The sequence below is a fragment of the Chrysemys picta genome, chromosome 7 (genome assembly GCF_011386835.1).
Source record: "Chrysemys picta bellii isolate R12L10 chromosome 7, ASM1138683v2, whole genome shotgun sequence".
Lineage (NCBI taxonomy): Eukaryota > Metazoa > Chordata > Testudines > Emydidae > Chrysemys > Chrysemys picta.
The window spans coordinates 13,067,553-13,087,036 of record NC_088797.1 but is presented as its reverse complement, the minus strand read 5'-3'; the positions used below and the strand labels follow the sequence as shown (position 1 = coordinate 13,087,036).

The window sequence follows — 19,484 nt, the reverse complement described above, 5'->3', positions numbered from 1 at the left end:
CCCGATGTTGCTCAGATACTATAGTGATGGTTATGCTATAAGAACATGAATAGATGGATAGATAGTTATGGTTTTTAGAATACAATGCAAGTCCTCTTATAGTACTCAATGCAAAAGAGTAGACCTAAGTGCTGTTAGTGAAGGTTTAATTTACTTTAGTACATTATAGGAAGGCATAGACAGAACTGCAGTACTGGACTGTAAATACTTGTGATTATTTCAGGTGAAATGTTGCTAATGAGAGTTGGGTGAAGGTCTCTTATCCATTAACTCACTGTAATGGAAAGGCAAGCTAGAATATGCATGGCTTTCGGAAGAGATATGATTGCAGTGAAGTCTGAAATTAACATCTTTCAACAAAATATGTAATTAATTTTTTGTGCATCACCTCATAGCCAAGTACCCTTCCTGTATGCCTGTTCCATGCAATAGCATTCCAAGATACTTCAACTTCGGAAGCTGAAAAGCTCTGCACAGAAACCCCCATTGGTGCAATCTGTGGCTCTAGGATCATAAGAAAGAAAATGCATGTCTGTAATAAATGCAATTTACAGAACATATCATTTGATTAAAAGTTAAACATCAAAAGTGCAAGAACTAAAAGGAGTAAAAGGTATTATGGTTAAGGCACTAGTCTGTGACTCAGGAAATTTGGTTTCAGTTCCTGGTTTTGCACAGACAGCATATGTGATCTTGGCTAAGTCAGGGCACAATTTTCCAAAATGCTCAGCACCTATAGCTTGAGTCAGATTTTCAGAAAAGCTCAGCTCCAATTTAAGCACCAAAAATAAGTGGCCACATTTACAAAAGAGTTTGACATTTTGGATGCCAAACTCTTTAGATAAATCTGGCAATAAGTAGTCTCTTCTAGCCTTCTCCTGAATCCACTCAATGGGGATAGAGTGGCTAGATGCGGAGTGGTTTTGAAAATCTGGCCCTGAGCTCTCTTCACCTCCATCCCTTACCTATACAATGCAGGTAATATTGTTTCCTCTTTTACCACATTTTGCCTGTTTTGTGCATTTAGATTGTAATCTCTTTGGGGCATGGAGTGTTTCTTTGAATATCTGAACAGTGCCTAGCACAATGTAGCCCTAATCATGGCCGGGGGGTCTACAAATGCTAATAGAACACAAATAAATAATAAATAAAATAAATAATAATAATAATTAATAATAAATACTGCTTACCATCTTCTCCCGAGTAGACAATAGATATGGAGCTCAGAGTCCCTTCTCCTTCATTATTGTAGACACCCACTTTAACTTCAAAAGGGGAGAGAGGTGTAATACTTTCATTTCTGTAGACATACTTCGATGCTTCTACTGAAGCCACTACTGCCTTCGTCCAGCTTGTTGAACCAAGAGGCCGAAACATAATGATGTAGCCAAAACCTTTCCCATTTTGTAATTCTTCAGGAACTGACTGTAGATGTAGAGGAAATCAATCAATCAATAAGAATTTGAAAGTATAGATGGTTTTAATTGAATCTTCATTCTATCAGTATATTTCAGTTGTATTGATTTGGTTGACTGTGCCTTAGAGAAGATAATAATGTTTGCTCCATCAGTCAATTTAATATTGAAATAAAAATCAAAACAATATATCTACTGAGGCAATCCATTTAGAAACAAAAGATTTGATCAGTCCCATTAAAGGCATGCTCTTGCAAGTGTGAAGTTTTTTAAAATTAAAAGCATTTCACTCAACTCAGGATGTATCTGAATCTTTTCCCCCCACAGGGGACTGAAATGCTAATTTTGGATGATTTATAAGGAAAAAAGAATTTGGAAAAGAGCAAATGTATATGCGTACGTGTACGTTAATTGCATACTTATAAGCACACCACTTTTATTTCAATTTTTAGATGAGTGCAATCCCAAGTGCATAAAAATGTCCTTATTTAAGTTTGTCCTGCATAGAAATGTTATTGAAAGTCTACATGGCAAAATTAATGTTTCTATTAATGAAATCTCCTCTCAAGGTATCTATCAATGACTCATACCAAGCGGGCACTTTCATCAGCGCTGTATCCAGTTTGCCCTTTTTTTTTGAGAAAAAAAAAATTACTGCCATATTGGCATCTCAAGGAGAGAGAACATCTGTGTAATATTTTGAACAAGAAAGTGAAAGGATCAGTGCTGCATGATACAAGATATACAGGATGTATTCCTTAGCAATATAGCACGCCTGCAAATATTCACATCAAACAAAGATGCACTGAAAAGCAACCATGCAAAAGGGGTAGAAAATCTGGAAGTATAGACAAGGGCAGGAAGAACAACAGAACCTTCAGTGAGCCTTAGCTTACAGTTCAAAGCTCTACTGTGTGTTGGAATCACCATGACCCATCATCAATATTGTAAAAAGGAGAAAAAAAAGCTAGACGAGCATAACAAGTTTCCTAAGAATCATATTTTAGCCTATTCTCCTTAATCCTCCTGAGCCCAATGGCAAGGAAGACATGAAATAGAAAAGATTAGCATCTATATTGAGCTTACCATCTTTGAAGTGCTTTACAAACATTAATCCTCAAAACCCTCCACAGTATAGCTTCCCCTTCTATTTTGTACTCAGGATTGCAAGAGTTAACTGTGATAGATTATGGTGTGTGTGGGGGCGGGAGGAGGATATGTCAGAGTTTAAGCTATTTGCTAGAGCATTTAATTTGTTTTGAGGCTTTTGTGACCTCAGCTTTAATCAGGGTGATTAGTCAGTTCATCACGGTAAGCAGAAGAGTTGTGTTCTGTTTTGTTAGCCTGGTATAATAAGTGTCTCCCATGGCTGGTCCTCAGGACAGATTGTAGAGTCCAATATGTTAGATTTCAAAACAGGGATAATTTGATGTGGGTGTTTTGGGGTTGTTGCTGTTTTCTTTTTTCATGATGGATGAACAGAGGAGAGGAAACCAAAAAGTGGAGAAAATAGTATATTGAAAAATAAGAAAATCATCATTGAAGTGACATGGGTACACAGGGTGCCTGATATACAAGAAGAGAAACACCTTTGTAACACTATAAGAAACAAAAAGCCCATTGTGCAATTTAAACTCTGACTCCAAGATTCCTATTTTCTCAGTAAGAAACTGTAAAATATTTTACTGAAATCACCATTTGCTCTTAGATTCTTTCCATGGAGGGAAGAAAATAACAGCAGTGTCATCTCTCACGGCCATGGAAATCAAGAGCTGCCACTTATTTCTTGACACTGTGTAACAGAAGAAGAGTTTATCTAAGGAGGCTGAGTGAAATGTCAGTTTAACATATGATCAAACACAGGTGAATTTAGATTAGTTGTGGCCACTAATTATGGAAATTGCACCATTTAATTGTCCTTAATCTTCTCTAGAATTACACCCTATCTATGAGTTCAGGACTCTCCACTTTTTCAAAGGGAAGCAAACTCAAGGGGCAAACAGAGGAGCAGAATCAGATCATGCTCCCTCATCATCCTGAACCATGGAGGAAGTTCGACCACTTAGAGAGGGAGCACTGTGAATAGAGGAGCCTGACCCAAAGTCCATTAAAATAAATGGGAGTCTTTCCCCTTAAAACATGTTTCATCTTGTAGAATGTCATATATACTCAGTCTCCCCAGCTCTATCCTACACAGGAAAGGGTGTGGCCTATTTGCCTGGTCTCCACCCTCCAATCTGGTTGAATCCTCCTTTTCATATATCTAGATACAGGTTGACATTTTCTAAGACAACTAAAATATTAACAATTTAACTCCCATTAATTTCAGTGTGAGTTGTGTGTCTAAATCCCCTAATTGGCTCAGAAAATCCAAGCCACATTTCTGATCAGTGACAAAAAAAACTGAAGGGAAGGAAGTGTCTATCACAGGTGTCTATCACTGATTCTAGGAGTGGGGATTGGAGTTTTAATCCAGACTGTATCTTGTGGCTTGTATATTTTAAGCAAGAGATTTCCTTTGGATGTGTGATTGGTTTTTAATTCTCTAATACTAAGTGTATGCACTGAAAACCTCATCTCTTTTAATACATGATAGGATATGCCTTGTCAGCATAGTATTCAAGAATAAACAACATGCAAACAAAAATGTTAAAAATGTTTAATGCAGAAAATGGCCAAGCAGATTAGCGTGTTAAGCAATTTTCTGTATAATAGAGATAACAGGGTTATAGACGTGTTCTAAATATATTTAGAGTATGCCTCTCAAACTGTTCAGTTCTATAAATTATTTATGACAAAGAAAACCTGATCTGTATCTTCTGAGTATTTCTTTGCCAGGCAGAGGGTGAAGTCCTGGCTCAATTTAAATCAATGACAAAACTCCCATTGGCTTCAAGGGACCTAGGATTTCACCCATATTCTTTTAGAAAACTATTTAGATCAATCGATTTAAAAGTTACCTCCCATGTGATGACAAGCTCAGAGCGACTCCCTCCACCTCCGCTCACATTTGTTGGTGCCACTAGAGGAACTAAAGAACAAAGGGCATTTGTGACTTGCGATTCACAGCAGCTGTTGTCAAATGCATGATTGCAGGCTCACATTTTAGCTGTTTTTATATACAGCAATTCCGCTTTTCAAAATGTAATACATGGACTCTGTGGTACAACAGTATACTTTAAATGAGTTTTACATTATATTTACACATTTTCAGTTTTCTAAGACTGAGGGCACAGATGGGCATCCTGGTTCAAAAAATTAAAGAACCTAGTAACATCAAGTATCTGACACTAATATGCATCAACTAATTGCAAATGTTCCATTCAGACTGTAGCTGCTATACTATTGATTTTCTGGCTAATTATACATTTGTGCGGTAAACATGTTGCTGGAGAAATATATATTTTTAATTAAATATAGGTTTTCGTTTTTCTTAAGAAACTCAACACTCAAAAAAATCCCACCACGTTTGTGCTTGTTTTTTAACAAGCAATCAGAAGAGGCCAATGGTGCATAAATATGGGGGCCTGATTCACCATGACACTAGAGTTCCGGTGTCCAACTAACGTAATGCAATGGTGATTCAAGCTGAGGAGCATACTTCATATCACTCCCAAGTGAGGGTTGGGGAAGGGAGGCAATAAAGCCAAGGAAATTCCCTGCCTCTTGCAATAAGTTCCCAGCAGAAGGAAACTGTTTTTAATTCTTTCTGTGAACCTCACAATGTGCCATATTCTGACAGCATTACTCAGATTGATTAGCACCCCACAAGTAGCACCAATGAGAAGGATTCTCACCTCCACTATGGCCCTAAGTTGGAATGCTGGAGCTAACCAAAAGAGCATTCCCTTCATTAGTAGCATTGCTCAAGGCAGTTTATGCTGCCCTACAAGGCCTCCACTGCAAGGCGTGATGTAGAGCAGAGTCTGTGTCAGATGTGTGATGTGGGCCAGAAGGATATGTCAGAGATGGAAAGGGTAGGGTTACAAATGATTGGGCCCTCCATGCACCTCAAGCAGGCCAGGTCTGAGAGTGAACAAAGGTGGCTTAAAACCTTCTGAGCTGCAAGTTTTGTGCTCTCAGAGGCACACCATAAAATAACACCCATTGACTTCAGTGGGACAATTTCTGGACTAAGTTGATATTAAACCAGAGTAGAGGTAGAGGAATCTGACCTTATGGACCAAATTCTGTCACCTTTACCTTGAGAAGTCCCTTTTTTTTCTTGTCAATATTCTATGGGACTAATGACATAAATAAGCTACTACTCAATATCAGGAAGATAGCAGCCATATATGTTGATGCGCTTTGTATTGTCATTAACCAGATACATGACCACACACTAATTACAGGACTCCAGTACAGTTCTAAACCTTTGTGAGGCTTCATCCTCTCTAGAAATATTGTATATAAATCATAGTCTCTCTCCAAGAGAACATATTCTATAACCCAAGTTTAGCCTCAAGCTCATGTTTTCTGAACAACATTTCAGAGGACTGGGTGCAGACCATTTGTTTTGCTTTGTTTTTCCATTTTTAGAAATTTGATGACAGTAAAGTATGATCTTTTGGTGGGTAAATTTTATCACTCATATCCAACGTCACTGTGTGCTTCATAGTTAAGGAGTTTAAGATGGGAAGGAGGGGGATTAATCTAAAGAAGTAAATGAAGAAAAAGACTTTCAAGCCAGACTCAACTAGCACTCCACTGTTCCATGAACCAGTTGATGCTCAATTAGCACATGTGTTAAATGAGTTCAGTCTTTACTACATTTGCATGGGGAAAAATGTATACTACTGCTCAACAGAGCCTCAACTGGGTCATAGTTGAGAAACAGATGAAAATTTACGGTTGAGTGCACCAACGGCGGCTCAATTAATTCTCAGCTGCATTTTAATGAAATGAGCAGTGGCTCATTTGCATCCACAAATCTACTAATGCTCAATCAGGTTTTAGCTGGCAAAATAGCTATTACAACAGGGCATTTCCAATTTACCCTTTCACTGCTAGTCTTCTGCTGCCACTGCTCTGTTCTCGCTGTGAATTCATATTCTGTTAAGAAAAGAATACTAGGCTGTGTCTAGTATATCTCGCTACACAGCAGTTGTATTCAGGCTGCATATACAGCAGCCAGAATGTTTTACAGCAATAAAGTGTTTAAGGCAGTAGGACCTGACCCAAAGTCCAATAGAATTGAGGGGAGTCTTTGCACTGACTTCCCTGGGCATTGGGTCAGGCCCTAGTAAATGCATTGTGAGAAAGTTGTTTTCTCTTATTTCGATTCCTCCCCAGCTCCCTATTTTAAATTGTCGTCTTGTTGCTGGGTGTGTGTTTGTTTGTTTGTTTTTGCTGTGCAAGTGCCATCTCTTCACATCTAGTCTTGTGCAGCCCCCTAGCAGAGCTACTGAAAGCTTCTCCTGATGGAAGGAATCTTGAATTCCAACATACTAGTTCTTACTGAAGCATCATGCAAACCGCAGCATTGCTAATTAAGGGAGGGAATCAAAAGTCCCTGACTCCAATAGGTGCTTCTGAAACCTCATCCTGAGAAGATATTTTGGCATTTGTATCACTCTAGGTTGGTGGGGAATTAGAACTCCCCCTGGGCTATACTGAACTTTCATGCTCAGTCCTATGTGAAGGATGACACATAGCTGTACTGTCCCAGCAGCAGTTTTAGTAAGTCAAAATTCCTCTCATACTTCCCACTTGCTCCAGGGGGAGAAGGTAGCAATTTACTATACCCTTTCTGGGGCTGTAGCATACTCCCCTTGCTCTTAAGAAAAGCTGGCCTGTATCTTCAGTCTATTCATCACCACCACCAGAATGAGAAGGGGTGAGTCACCCATTCCAGCTGTGTTGGGTCCCAGTCTTTAAAAAGCACATAGTCTCCCAGTGGGTGGTAAAATGAAGGCAGCTGGGAGACTAAGGGAGTTAGGCAGTGGGTGACTTTCTCTGGAGCACTTCTGACTTATTATTATTGATTAACTGGGGGGGGGGAGGAAGAGGAGCTCTTTTTGTACTGGGAACTTGTCATTGAGTTTGGTGGGATTCTGGACTGGTTTCTGTGTTTTGAAATCTAGATGTGGTTGAGGACTGTCTCGGCTAGATTGCCTTGAAGTTCGGTGAGTTAGCACCAGCTTTCTGGCAGGGGTTTTAGAAGTCAGAGCAGTGCAGTTTTTATTTGAATAGACCAGTAATTAGAGGCAGCTGAGTGAGACAGGTTGAGTCACTCATTCCTGCTGTTCATGGACCCACACTTTCAGAAGTATGTACCAGGGTATGTCTACACTACAATTAGACACCTGAGACTGGCCTGTACCAGCTGACTCAGGCTTGTGGGGCTTGAGCTAATGGGCTATTTCACTGCAGTGTAGACATTTGGTCTTGGGCTGGAGCCCAAGCTCTGGGACCCTACCCCCTTTCACCACATTTAAACAGTCGCTTCGCCCAAGCTCCACATCAGCTGGCCATAGGCCTTTAGTTGCAGTGTAGACATTCTTCAAGTAGTTGGTAAGATGAAGGCAGATGGGAGCCTAAGGGAGTTTGTCGGTTGAGGAAGGTAAGTTTTAAAAAATAATCTTTTCCCTAACTTGAAGGTACTCTACAAGGAAGACCCCACAATGGGGGGAAAATGGCATATCACCAACACTACTGCTAGCTTTTCCTCTGTGTGCACCTGTGGGGGCACCCACCAGATATGCATCCTGACTCTGGAGGCTTCTGCTCAGGCTCTAGTCTTGACTTGCAGGGAATGCGGCCTGCATGTTCCCACAGACAAAAGCCAGGCAAGGAGGAACCAACCAATATAAGAGGTGTTTGTTGGTAAAGTCCCTCAGGAAGTAGGTAAAAGAGCTGAAGGAGGAGGTGGTTAGAGAAATGTGTAAGGGCTAGGCTGACTTTGTAGCAAAGGACCTGATCTTTTGGCCACTGAAATCATTGGATACAATCCTATTGGCTTCAATGGTCTTTGGATGAAGTTCTAAGTTACTTCCTTCAGCTACACCCAGATACTGGTGGCTGAGCTCTCAGACAAATTTTGAATGGAGATGTAAAATGTTGTTAGGGACTCTATTCAGGAAGACGACATTAACCATTCCATGCTGATACTTTGCTCTGTGGCTGGCATGTGCACACCATTATAACCATTATAACAGGCAGAAAACAAGCTCTGTGATTAGTGTTTAAACAATAGAATTCATAATTTTATTATAACAGTATGGCCAAACTCAGGCCTAGTGTAAGAAAGATCACTGGAGTGTCATTAAGACTGAATTAGCGTATTATGAACTGAAAGATGCTTCCACAAATCGAATGTACACAGGGCGTGGACCATGGCTCATTGATGTCAATGCAAAATCCTCATTGATTTCCATGGGCTTTGGAGCAGTCCCATAGCCTGATGTAATTTCATTTTTAAATAGAACAGAGTAGTGACTAGGAGGTTTCTAAAATCATTGGAATAAATCAGGAAGACTTACTTGATGCTTTCGTTCTTAGCAGCTCTGATGGTCTGCTTGGCTCCCCAATCCCGATGTTATTGCCAGCAACCACACGGAATTCATATTCAACCCAAGGGTTTAAACCAGTCACTGTTGCTGAATAGGTTCTGCCATTGAGAACTTCAGGAACTAAATACAAAAGACATGTGAGTGAAAATGCACCGTTGGATTAAGTCTTGTGACATGCATGAAAGTGAACCAGAAATTTCAAATTGCTTACCGGTTGAAACTGCCTGCCATCCAACTGAAAAAGGAGTCCTTGTCTGAACACCGTAGATCTGGACTGGACTATTATTATCTGTTCCTGGTCTCCAGCATAGCAGGGCAGTAGTGCTAGAAATGTGTTCAACTCTAACATCTTGTGGGGGACCTGGAGGGCCTTATGGAAACATATATTTTAGGGTAACCGATGCCTAGGATAGTGAATTCATTGTTGGATGGGACTGTGCAACCCATATTCACTCACTGAAGTTAGTGGGCCTGTCTCATGGAAATAAGGGCTCACCTACATGAATAAGAGTTACATAATCTAGCTCTTAAAATTTCATGTCTTCATTAAATGCTTAAAAAATGACATTCCTGGGGTATTGAAAACAAGATATTGAACATATCTCTATTGTTAGCATGAAGGAAACAGAACTCAGTTGAAAGAGCTTTATTATATGACTATGTAAAATAACATTTTGGACCTCACATTCTCTGAATATCCAAAATTCCCACTGAAGTTAATGGGAGATTAGGGTCTGGATGGAGCCTTATATCTAGTAGAATTTGACTTTTCCTAAAGTTTGAAATGGATGCATAACTGAGCTTCAACATCTATTGTAGAGCATCTTCTTAGATTCTTAATTGTATCCCTGTATTCGGCGTCTCGGCAGCCAGTAGAATGCACAGAATGTTCCATCCTAAGAACTCTAAAGGAGTGAGGAGGGAAGGCATGATCATGACATTGCCTTTTTGCACCAATGTGAAGAATAACTTGGGTACACCTGGGCGGGGGTCACGGGTGGGGGGGGGCAGGGGAGAGCAGACTGTGCCATTCTGAAGGCTGGTGCAGACTGTGGAGACAACCTCCCCATTTACTGGAATGCTTGGGGAGGATGTTTGCCACCTTATCTTAAATGGGGCTTGCTCCCATTGGAATGGGCAGTTACTCACCACCCTTACTTTAGCCAGTACCTACCAAGTATAGTTTGGTTCAAAGAGAGCAATGAGTATAGGAAATGCCATCACATAACTGCATTGTTATACCAGAGACCCACAAACTTTTTAAATTTCACCAACCTAGTTGCTGATGTTAACTTATGTAAGAATGTGAAATGCTTATGTTAGAATTCTACACTTAATAGACTTACCTCTTACAATTACATCTGCTGTTGCAGATAGACTGTCTATGGTTGTTTGTACCGTGCAAACATATTTCCCGGAATGATTTAGCTGAATATTTCTTATCATCAAATCCCCAACAGATTCCTGGAGATAAAAGGAAGAAAAAGATAAAACTAATCACTCACAACATGTTTTCCAACTGGACATTTTTATAACTTGCTAAATATTAATAAAAATGCAGCTTTTAAATTAAAGCATTCATTGCTGTCATCAGTTTATTTCAGTTTGACACTTTTATTATGGCTTCACAAATAACTTGAGCATGTTTATGAAATATAAGAAAGCAAACTAAATGGATGTAACTTTTATAAAGGAGCAGTGATTTGACATACATATCGAAAATGGGAATTATGAAAGATGTTTATGTGGTTTAAGGACTGTTAAGGACAGTTTGATGAAGCACTAAAGAGTTTGAAGAACTTACTCCTCCAATTCTTTCAAAATGATTCACTCCTCTTTTAAAATCTATCACATCTCCATTGAATGACCATGTGAACACAACCTCAGCGGAGGGGTCATGAGACACCTGACATGGTAGGACTATACTCTCTCCAACTGTAACATCCATTTTAGAAGGTGGAACAGTAATTACAGTCCTCTCTGTTGAGAAAAATCATTCTTTATTATAAACAAGTGTATAAAAATACCAGTATATGTTTGTAATAAAAAAAAATTGAATGATTTTTGCAACATTGCTGAAATGATTTAAAATTGATCTAATGTTCTGCTACTGTCCCTATTAAAGAAACTGAGCGTTAACATTTTGATGATTCCAGTGCATTATTCATCATTTACAGCCTATTGCCAAGAGCACTGTGAATAGAATGGGTGCTATGTATATCTTAGAGAAGACTAGAAAATGTGCAACATACCAAATTATTCATCTCCTATAGTATGCTGATTCATAAATGCCATACTCACTAGATCTCAAACAAAACAGCATACATTGTTGAGGCTGCTAAGACTACATGGAGAAGGGAAGAAACGTGATAATGCAGACTTTGAAAAACTGTCCTTGCAGAATACTGCAACCAAATAAAATGTGGTCACTGTTTTCTTACTTCTTAAAGAGAAATGTCTTGCCCTTTTAATTTATTATTTTAATAAATTTAATTTTCATTGGCAGTTTCCCACAGTGTCACGTGCATTGCAGTATTTAGGCTCCAAAGGAGACGACTCGAAAGACTGAAAAAGCATTTAATCTTTTTTATCCCCATACACTGATAACGAGAGAAGCAGCTCTCACTAAAGGAAAAAGTAGCTTGTTGAAGGGGAAAGACAGTGGTTTATATGGTTTTACTACTGTTGGCATGATTGGCACATAACCTTTCTGTGAGCAATTCTCTTGAATAAAGTCTCTGTGCAGGAACATTTATAAAATCATGAGAATTCAGATACATATGAATAAAATGTGCACAGAATCCATTCAATGATAATAATATGTTCTGAAAAAAATGTGTGGGGTGGGGGGGAAGATGAGGGTTTCAGGGACTGCATTAGTTCAACAGGTCTATCCCATGCCAGGATTAACCCCGTGTATTGGCAAAGTATTTGAGAATACAGTATTTTATTCAATAGGGGGGCTTGACTTCAAAGAGATCACTCATTTATTAAAGGTGGAAGATATTAATTTGCTATTCAGAACACACTTTTGAGCAGATTGCCAAAGCAATTGCAGTCACTGAGTGCTATGCAGGTGGGAGCATTCTGTATGGACCTGAAGTTCAAGTGACTTCCTCACAGAGTTGAGTTACAACTTCTGCGACTGTCAGGGCTGCGGTCAAGTGGCAATGAGGAGGAATATTGCGTTTTCTGTGATCCTTCTTTTGAACTAAAACTGAGTCTCCAGTTACAGTGTTTACACCCCCCGTCTTTAACTGGCACTTCCCAAGGAATTCAAAGAAGGATCTTTGTATTGTAAAAACAGATTAGGTGTTGCTAAAATCTTTTCTTTGCTGGACTCCCCCTTTAACAGGTACACATTGCAAGGAAAGGAAAAAGAGTCTTTGAAGAACCTCAATTGCTGAAGCAGAGCCAACTTTTTCTTGGTTTCCATTGCATGAATTCATTGCTGTTTAGAACCCTTTCTTTTAATAATCAGAAGAGTTTCACATCACTTGGTTTTTTTGAAGATTTGCCCCAGGGTGAAGGCATGACATGACACTACAAAGATTTTATTTTAACCAGTAGAATAGAGAACATTTTCCCCCTCTGAAAGCAAGAGTGGCAGGTGCATTCCATTTCACGTGGATTCAAATGCCAAATTCTCTGTTGGCACGACTCCATTGACGACAAATACTCTGAAAAACACCCAAAGAGAGTTTGACTCTAAAAAGCTTGTAACTCCTCTAACATCAGTGTAGTTACACTAGGGGTTCAGTTCACCTTCTATGCCTAGCTTGATTCATCTTTAATAAAGCTGTGAATGTACATTATATTTCCCATGTGCCAAATGGCCTCCTTGTCCTTCAAATTCCTCTTTGCAACACATATCCGTCACAGAAATCTTGCCGTGTCAATCTCTTCTAGGCTGTCTGAACACCACCTGGTGCCTGAGCTGTTCTCCTGCAAATCTTACTCATCTGTACGGGATGGTAAATCAATGGAGCGGGTACTTTGTGCCTACAAAGTACCCGCTCCATTTATTCTGTAAAGCTATGTGTAAAGTTATAGCACTCTAGGAATACTAATACTACTAGTAAAAACAATTTAGCCTTATAGGGAAGTTGTATAAACAGTTAGAAATTAAACCAACAGGGTTGTGTGTAAGTTAAATAGGGCTCCATACATATAATTCAGAAACCTATGGAGTGTAATAGGAAATGATTGAACACCAGCCTCAGTTAGGTGACTAGAGTGAGTTGGGGATTTTTCAACACATTTTTTTTGTCAGAAACTGCCAATTTATCAAATCTAAATATTTTAATGAGAAAGGGTTGGCTTTGAGACATTTCTCAACTAAAAAACATTTTGAAAGGAAAGTTTTGAAGTTGCCAAAATGAAACACTGACATTTTCTAAATAAAATATTCAGTTTTCTCCTTCAAAAGGACCTTTTCATTTTGAAACATTAACTAATTATAATTTTTTAAAAATAAAAACAGTCATAATCGAAACAAAATGTTTCAGTTGACCTAAGCTGATTTTTTTGTTTGTTTGTTTTTACAAATTTTCAGTTTGCAAATTTGTTTGTGATTTTTGACTTGTCACAATGTGGGGTGGGAAATGTCTTGAAGTCTTGAAAAAAAATGCAGGATGGGAAAACTGTTTTCTACCCAGCAATATCTGTGAGTGGGTGGGGTCTGATGAGTCACATGCACACACGCAAGAAAAATAAAATCTGTAAAAACCTGCTAGGAGACAGAACACAAAGAAAGAGCAATGTATCCCTCCCTTCTTTCTTGCCTCCTACTGCCTCCAAATACAGAGCTTTGTTTCCCCCTCTCCCCTTTCCATTCACCATAGTGCTCAGTTCACTACTCCATATCTTAGGATTGCACAGGCAGGCACAGAGAGAGGGAGAGGGAGAAGGGGAACTCCTGAAGCATGTAGTACATCCAACTTCCATTGTGTCTGCGTATTGCTATCTCCCCAGAACCGTGCCATTGTGACCACAAAGAACTGTTGGGTAAGGTCAGCTGGAAGACTATTTTTTCTGGGAATTTATTTGAGTCACAGACCCAAAGAAACTGAGAACAAACCATTATTCTAACAGTTGACAGTAATATCCCTGTTATAGAATTGTATAGATTGAATTCTTAATCCAATAGACAACTTGTCATTTTCTATTGAATCCCATAGGACCGATCCATAGGGATAGGCAAGCAGTTTGAAAAATGTAGTACTAGGGCTTCCCACTACAGATCTGCTCTTTTGGAATATCAAAAGGCTTCCATTTATACACTGACAAAGTCTATAACTACACAGTTCACATTACCTGCAAAAGAGACCTGCTTTCTCAAAACTTCAGGTATCTTTTTATTTTTCTGCAAATATACTTTTAAACGTCATTATTGTGAATTATATAGGGGGTATGTGTGTGTGTATTCTTGCTGCTTTAGCAAAAAAGGAAAAAGTACATCCTTATAGAAGCATCATGCTGTGAGGTGATTGTTCCTTTGGGTTCATCATTCTTGCTGAACCATGTCACATGACATGTCTCATGCCTACTTGCTCACTTAGTATGATCTTTGCTATTTCCTTTATGAAGTTGTGTTTACAACCTCCACCTCCGATCCTTTCAAATGCCTCTCAAAAACCTTGGTTTCCCATTATCTATCCATCTTGCTTAGTAACTGCAGAGATGTATTAAACAGAATAGCTTTTTTTCCAGAGACAAACAATAGATAAGATGCTGTGTGCTTGAGGTATAATAAAGACTTCTATCACAAAGAATAAACAACTCAATGAGCAGCAATAAACTTAATTTGCACATTAGATATGCTTTTCCAAGTTCTGACATTTCAGTTGAAAATAATGCTGAAGCAATGAGCCCTATAATTGAACAGCCAAAACTTCTCCAGAGGGGAAACGAAAACAAATGTTCCCTGCAAACAAGATCATTTTTATACCATGTTATTACTCTGTTTTTTAATACACTTTGTAAATGCCAAATGAAATAATTTTGTTGTTGTTTTTAATGTGATTTTTTGCATACTGCTCCATTAGGATGTATATATGGCGGTATGTGCAATGGTATCTAACTCTCATGAAGTAAGAGCTCCTCAAACACTACACGATTCATTTTATTCACTGCTAGCTGTGCTGTAACATTCTCTCAAATTACACATCACATTGGTACTAACTGCACTTCCAAAATTTGAACATGAAAACTACGTTAGCCAGCTGCGGTATGGTAAGGAGGAAAGTCAAGCCTGCAGGCTAGAGTAAATGATTGGGAAGTTACCTAAAATGAGCCAAATCGGAAAAAAAAAAAAGCTGAGTTACAAATTATGCTGAGTAATCTGTCACTCTTATAACTACTATCATTTCTAGTGTTATCTAACATCGAGAGTATTCTGCTCACAACTGTGATAATTAAATTCAAAGTTACATGTTTTAAACTTACTTTTCTCTACCTTTTCATTGTTACCATTTAATGTCACCAGGATGTTTTCATAAGAGACCAGTTATATATATATATTAAGAATTGCAATCATGCTTAGTTAGCAGCAAGAGAAGGTACGAAATTTCCCCCCGTTTTCCCTGTGTTGGCAGCTACATTGATGTAATGATTCACCCATCCACTGATCAGCAGGGACTGAACCCAGAATCTTCAGCACCAGTCACAAGCATCCTACTTCTGAGATAAGGAAGTATCTTTATAAGCGGCTAGCAATAGTACATTCTTAACAATTAGGAGGCCCAGCTATGAAATGGAGGAGAAGATACAGTTAGGCTTGTCTACGTTGCTATGTCAGCGTTCAGTGCAGTTGCACTAGTGAAAATGCTTATTACAGACATGATTTAGATTGATGCTGTGCAATTTGCCTGTGTTTCAAAAAAAAAAAAAGGTTATGATATTAAAGGCAAAGGTAAAATGCACCATTGTCAATCACAGATGCACTCAGGGCTTGCAGATGAAGTCCCAGTGTAGACAAGGCCTTAGTCATTGTATCACATTCACAACAGAGAGAAAAAGATCATACAAGCATAATAGACTTTAACGTGCTTCCCAGAACAGCAGTAGGAAGTCAGAGACATTTAAATTGACAATCACAGAGAGATATTATAGCTACAAAATCATCATTCCACCCTTAAAAATACTTTTAGCTACTCAGGTAGGGTGAAATTCCCCCTTCCAATACAAACGTAGCACCCTGTTTTAATAAGGCTTAGGTGCATTGGCCTTTTACTGACCTGGCATGCTGCATGTGAATGTAACCCTTTCCTGTGCTGGAAAATTGTTTTTTTTTTATTCTGTTAGGGTTCCCACCCTTTGTGGCTAATCATTCTATGTAGTATATAAAGAGATCTGGATACTTAGAGTTAAAAAAAAAAACTGCCCCTTTCTTTCTCACAAATCCTTTTGTAGGTGATCTTTAGGATAGGTAGGCAGGGCTGACGTGGGGAGGGAGCAATTGTATGGGGGTCCTGAGCTCAGGGAAATACCGAAATATCTGTATCATCTGTGTAAATAAAGTGAAATGGGAAAATGTCAGGTCCCAGATAACATGATGTATCGTAGCCTCAACATTTCCCTCAATGGGCCTGTAGGTAGGCAATTACCTGTAAACAGCCCCTTCAGAAAAAATTAGGTATAGCTCATAGGTAGGAGCAATTAATATGTTGACTCCATAACTCTTTCAATGACAATTCAGATTCTGAGAAACTTCTTTTCATATATTAGCCTGGTGGGTGCATTTTGACATATCCCATCAGGTTACTTCAGTCACATTCTCTTAGAACACTTCAGACTGGATTTGTCAGAATGCAAGCTGACTAGGACAAGTCCACAGTGATGTCTCACAAAGTTATATCCAGTCAATTTTTTCAAAGAAGAGGATTAGAAGTTCCACTAATATGCAGTTTGCAAAAAAAAAAATTACACGAGAAGAAGGTGTTTTTTTTTTCCTTCACTAAAATGACTTGCTTGGTGATGTGAACATTTCTGGTTAGTTGGCAACTCAGATTACTCCCCCAAGAAGCAAATATTTTTAGCTGTTGGAGCAGGCAATGAAATGACACATATGAATTTGGGAAGTTAAAGTGTTAAAATTCAGGAAAGTCACCAGCAGTGAAGTATAGGAGATATCACAACTGCTCCTTGTTTTCTTTGGGAGTGTGTGTGTGTGTGGGGGGGAGCATTTTAATATTAAAAATAGGAAACCATCTGAAGGGCCTGAGACCACTCCTCTTTCAGTCATGTTGTTTCAGTGTCATCTGCCAAGGTGGTTAACCACAATTGTGACAGAGGGAAGCAGCTTCTTAGTGGTTCTCTGTTTTATTAGAGTGACATTTTTATTCAGCTTCTAAACCAACCTTTTTTTTTAAATAGAACAAAACATCAAAACAAAACAAAAACAATGAAACAATCCAGTTATCAAATTAATTCACTAAATCTCTTTTCCTTAATTTACAGTGGCAGAAATCTTGTTTTAGCCTGAGATCCAATGTAAGCTATAAATGAGCAGCATTGATTCAACCCCTCATACATAGTGGAGAACAGAAAGGTGTTCAGAGGCCCACGGCCACTATAGTTCAATTTTCTGGTCCGCAAGCTCTTTGGGGCAGGGACTGTCTTTTTGTTCTGTGTTTGTACAGCACCTAGCACAATGGGGTCTTGGTCTAAGACTAAGGCTTTGTTGTCAATATCCTCTAAGAATGATACTGAAGCATAGTCACTACCTGTGGATAGGCCAGGCATTTTAACAGTTGCTGCAGCCATCTGGTAGTTCTGTTTCAGTGTAAAGATTTAGTTGAAATCCTGCATCATAACAGCATTATTATGATCTTTGACATCCCAGTATGTTTCATCAAATATGTATGTACATTTCCAATATTCATAAAGCACAAATGAAGACAATAAAATACCTTTCACAATCAGGTTTCCTGAATTCCTGGCAACTCCGAATTGATTCATTGCTATACAAGTGTACACTCCTGCATCTGTTTTGGTAATATTATATATCTTGAGACTGCCATCCTCTAGCATAAAGATCCTAAAAAATATACAGATAGATAAACTTAACAGGATATTGTACCAACTTCCTGTACAGGAACTGTAATAAAAGAAGCATTGCATTGTTCATATTTAGATACTATTATTATGATTATGCTTTCCTACAACAAACTAAACGTATTCCCATTATTTTTCACCTCCATCTATTAACTGTCAACGTATAAGGAACATAAAAGTGACATACTGGAATTGACCATCAATCCATCTAGTCCAATTTTCTGTTCAATGTTGAATGTTTCAGAAGAAGAAATAAAACCCCAATAATGCAGCTAATTATGCTATATTATACTAGAGGGGATTTTTTCCCTGACCCCAGATGGTAAGCCGCTTACGATGTGAAATATGAGGACTGACAGCCTGTGTAATTTTGTCAATTTTATAAAAAGTTGTCACCAGTCTAGATGAGAGCCTGAAACACCCTCTCACAGACAATGAAAACATAAAATACACAGTTTTGTCATATTGCTCTAAGAAATCACCTTATTAGTGATTATGTTTTATCTTGCTAAGTTATGTACTGATTTGTGAGTACTGACTAGTTATACTGACTAATATTATGAGAACCTCAAAGGTAATGGTGAGATATGTGGAAAGAAAGTTGGAGAAATAGATGCCAGATGAAAGCAGTGCCGGTATATATCAGAACTGTCTCAAGTAATGTAAACTCAAAATCTTGGATTTTTACCTCTGAGTCAACGTGGTATTTCAGAGTATAATCAAGTGCCCAGTTTGGCCTAAGTTCTTGCTGGTTAAACTTTGAGGTGGTTTGAGCAAGGACTCAACATTGTGTTACCTCCCGGATGATGAATATGGACAGATAACATTAGACTTTTCCTGTGTCATTTTATAGACCAGGGATCGGCAACCTTTGGCACGTGGCTTGTCAGGGAAAGCTGCTGGCGGGCCAGCACATCCCTCAGCCCACGCTGCTTCCCGCAGCCCCCATTGACCTGGAACAGTGAACTGCGGCCAGTGGGAGCTGCGATCGGCTGAACCTGTGGACTCTGCAGGTAAACAAACTGCCCTGGCCCGCCAGCGGATTTCCCTAACGGGCTGCATGCCAAAGGTAGCCGATTCCTGTTATAGACTTACACACAATGTGCAACTATCCAGAAGTGGGAAAATTAATTTCAAATCTGAGTTAAATGGAGAAATAAAAAGTGAGGGAATTTTCTGGCAGAGGGGGAGATATAAATCTGATACATTATTTTTTTTATGTAAAATATTTTTATAAGCCTCACAGCCAGGGTGTTGAATATTTACAACATAAATTTAGATGATTTAACATTTAAATTATTAAAGCAAATGAACAGCAACTAGAGCGCAACAGGAAGTTGGCGGTAATATCAACTACATTAAACATATACAAAATATTATTGTATCCTGTATTCCTACATATATTTATATCTTTGTGTTTATCTGCATAACGTACCATGCGCTATGTTCTACTCTCTTACCTGGGTACAATTCTCATTTACTTTATGTAGTTGAGAGCTGT

The 19,484-nt window shown here is 38.7% G+C and overlaps 1 protein-coding gene across 9 annotated transcripts in view; it reads right to left on the bottom strand.

Moving 5' to 3' along the window:
• CNTN6 (contactin 6) overlaps window positions 1-19,484 on the bottom strand; it is a 221,507-nt gene that overhangs the window by 13,930 nt on the left and 188,093 nt on the right. For 7 of the 9 annotated variants that reach the window (XM_008168082.4, XM_008168085.4, XM_008168079.4 and 4 more), the window contains 8 exons: window positions 17,839-17,966; window positions 10,731-10,906; window positions 10,273-10,390; window positions 9,138-9,296; window positions 8,897-9,046; window positions 4,376-4,446; window positions 1,191-1,425; window positions 389-504 (listed from right to left, as the gene is read on the bottom strand). In XM_008168082.4, the coding sequence (XP_008166304.1) occupies window positions 389-504; window positions 1,191-1,425; window positions 4,376-4,446; window positions 8,897-9,046; window positions 9,138-9,296; window positions 10,273-10,390; window positions 10,731-10,906; window positions 17,839-17,966 (1,153 nt within the window). The remainder of the gene's footprint in view (window positions 1-388; window positions 505-1,190; window positions 1,426-4,375; window positions 4,447-8,896; window positions 9,047-9,137; window positions 9,297-10,272; window positions 10,391-10,730; window positions 10,907-17,838; window positions 17,967-19,484) is intronic. The other 2 variants (XR_010589022.1, XM_005288540.5) reach the window with 1 other exon arrangement.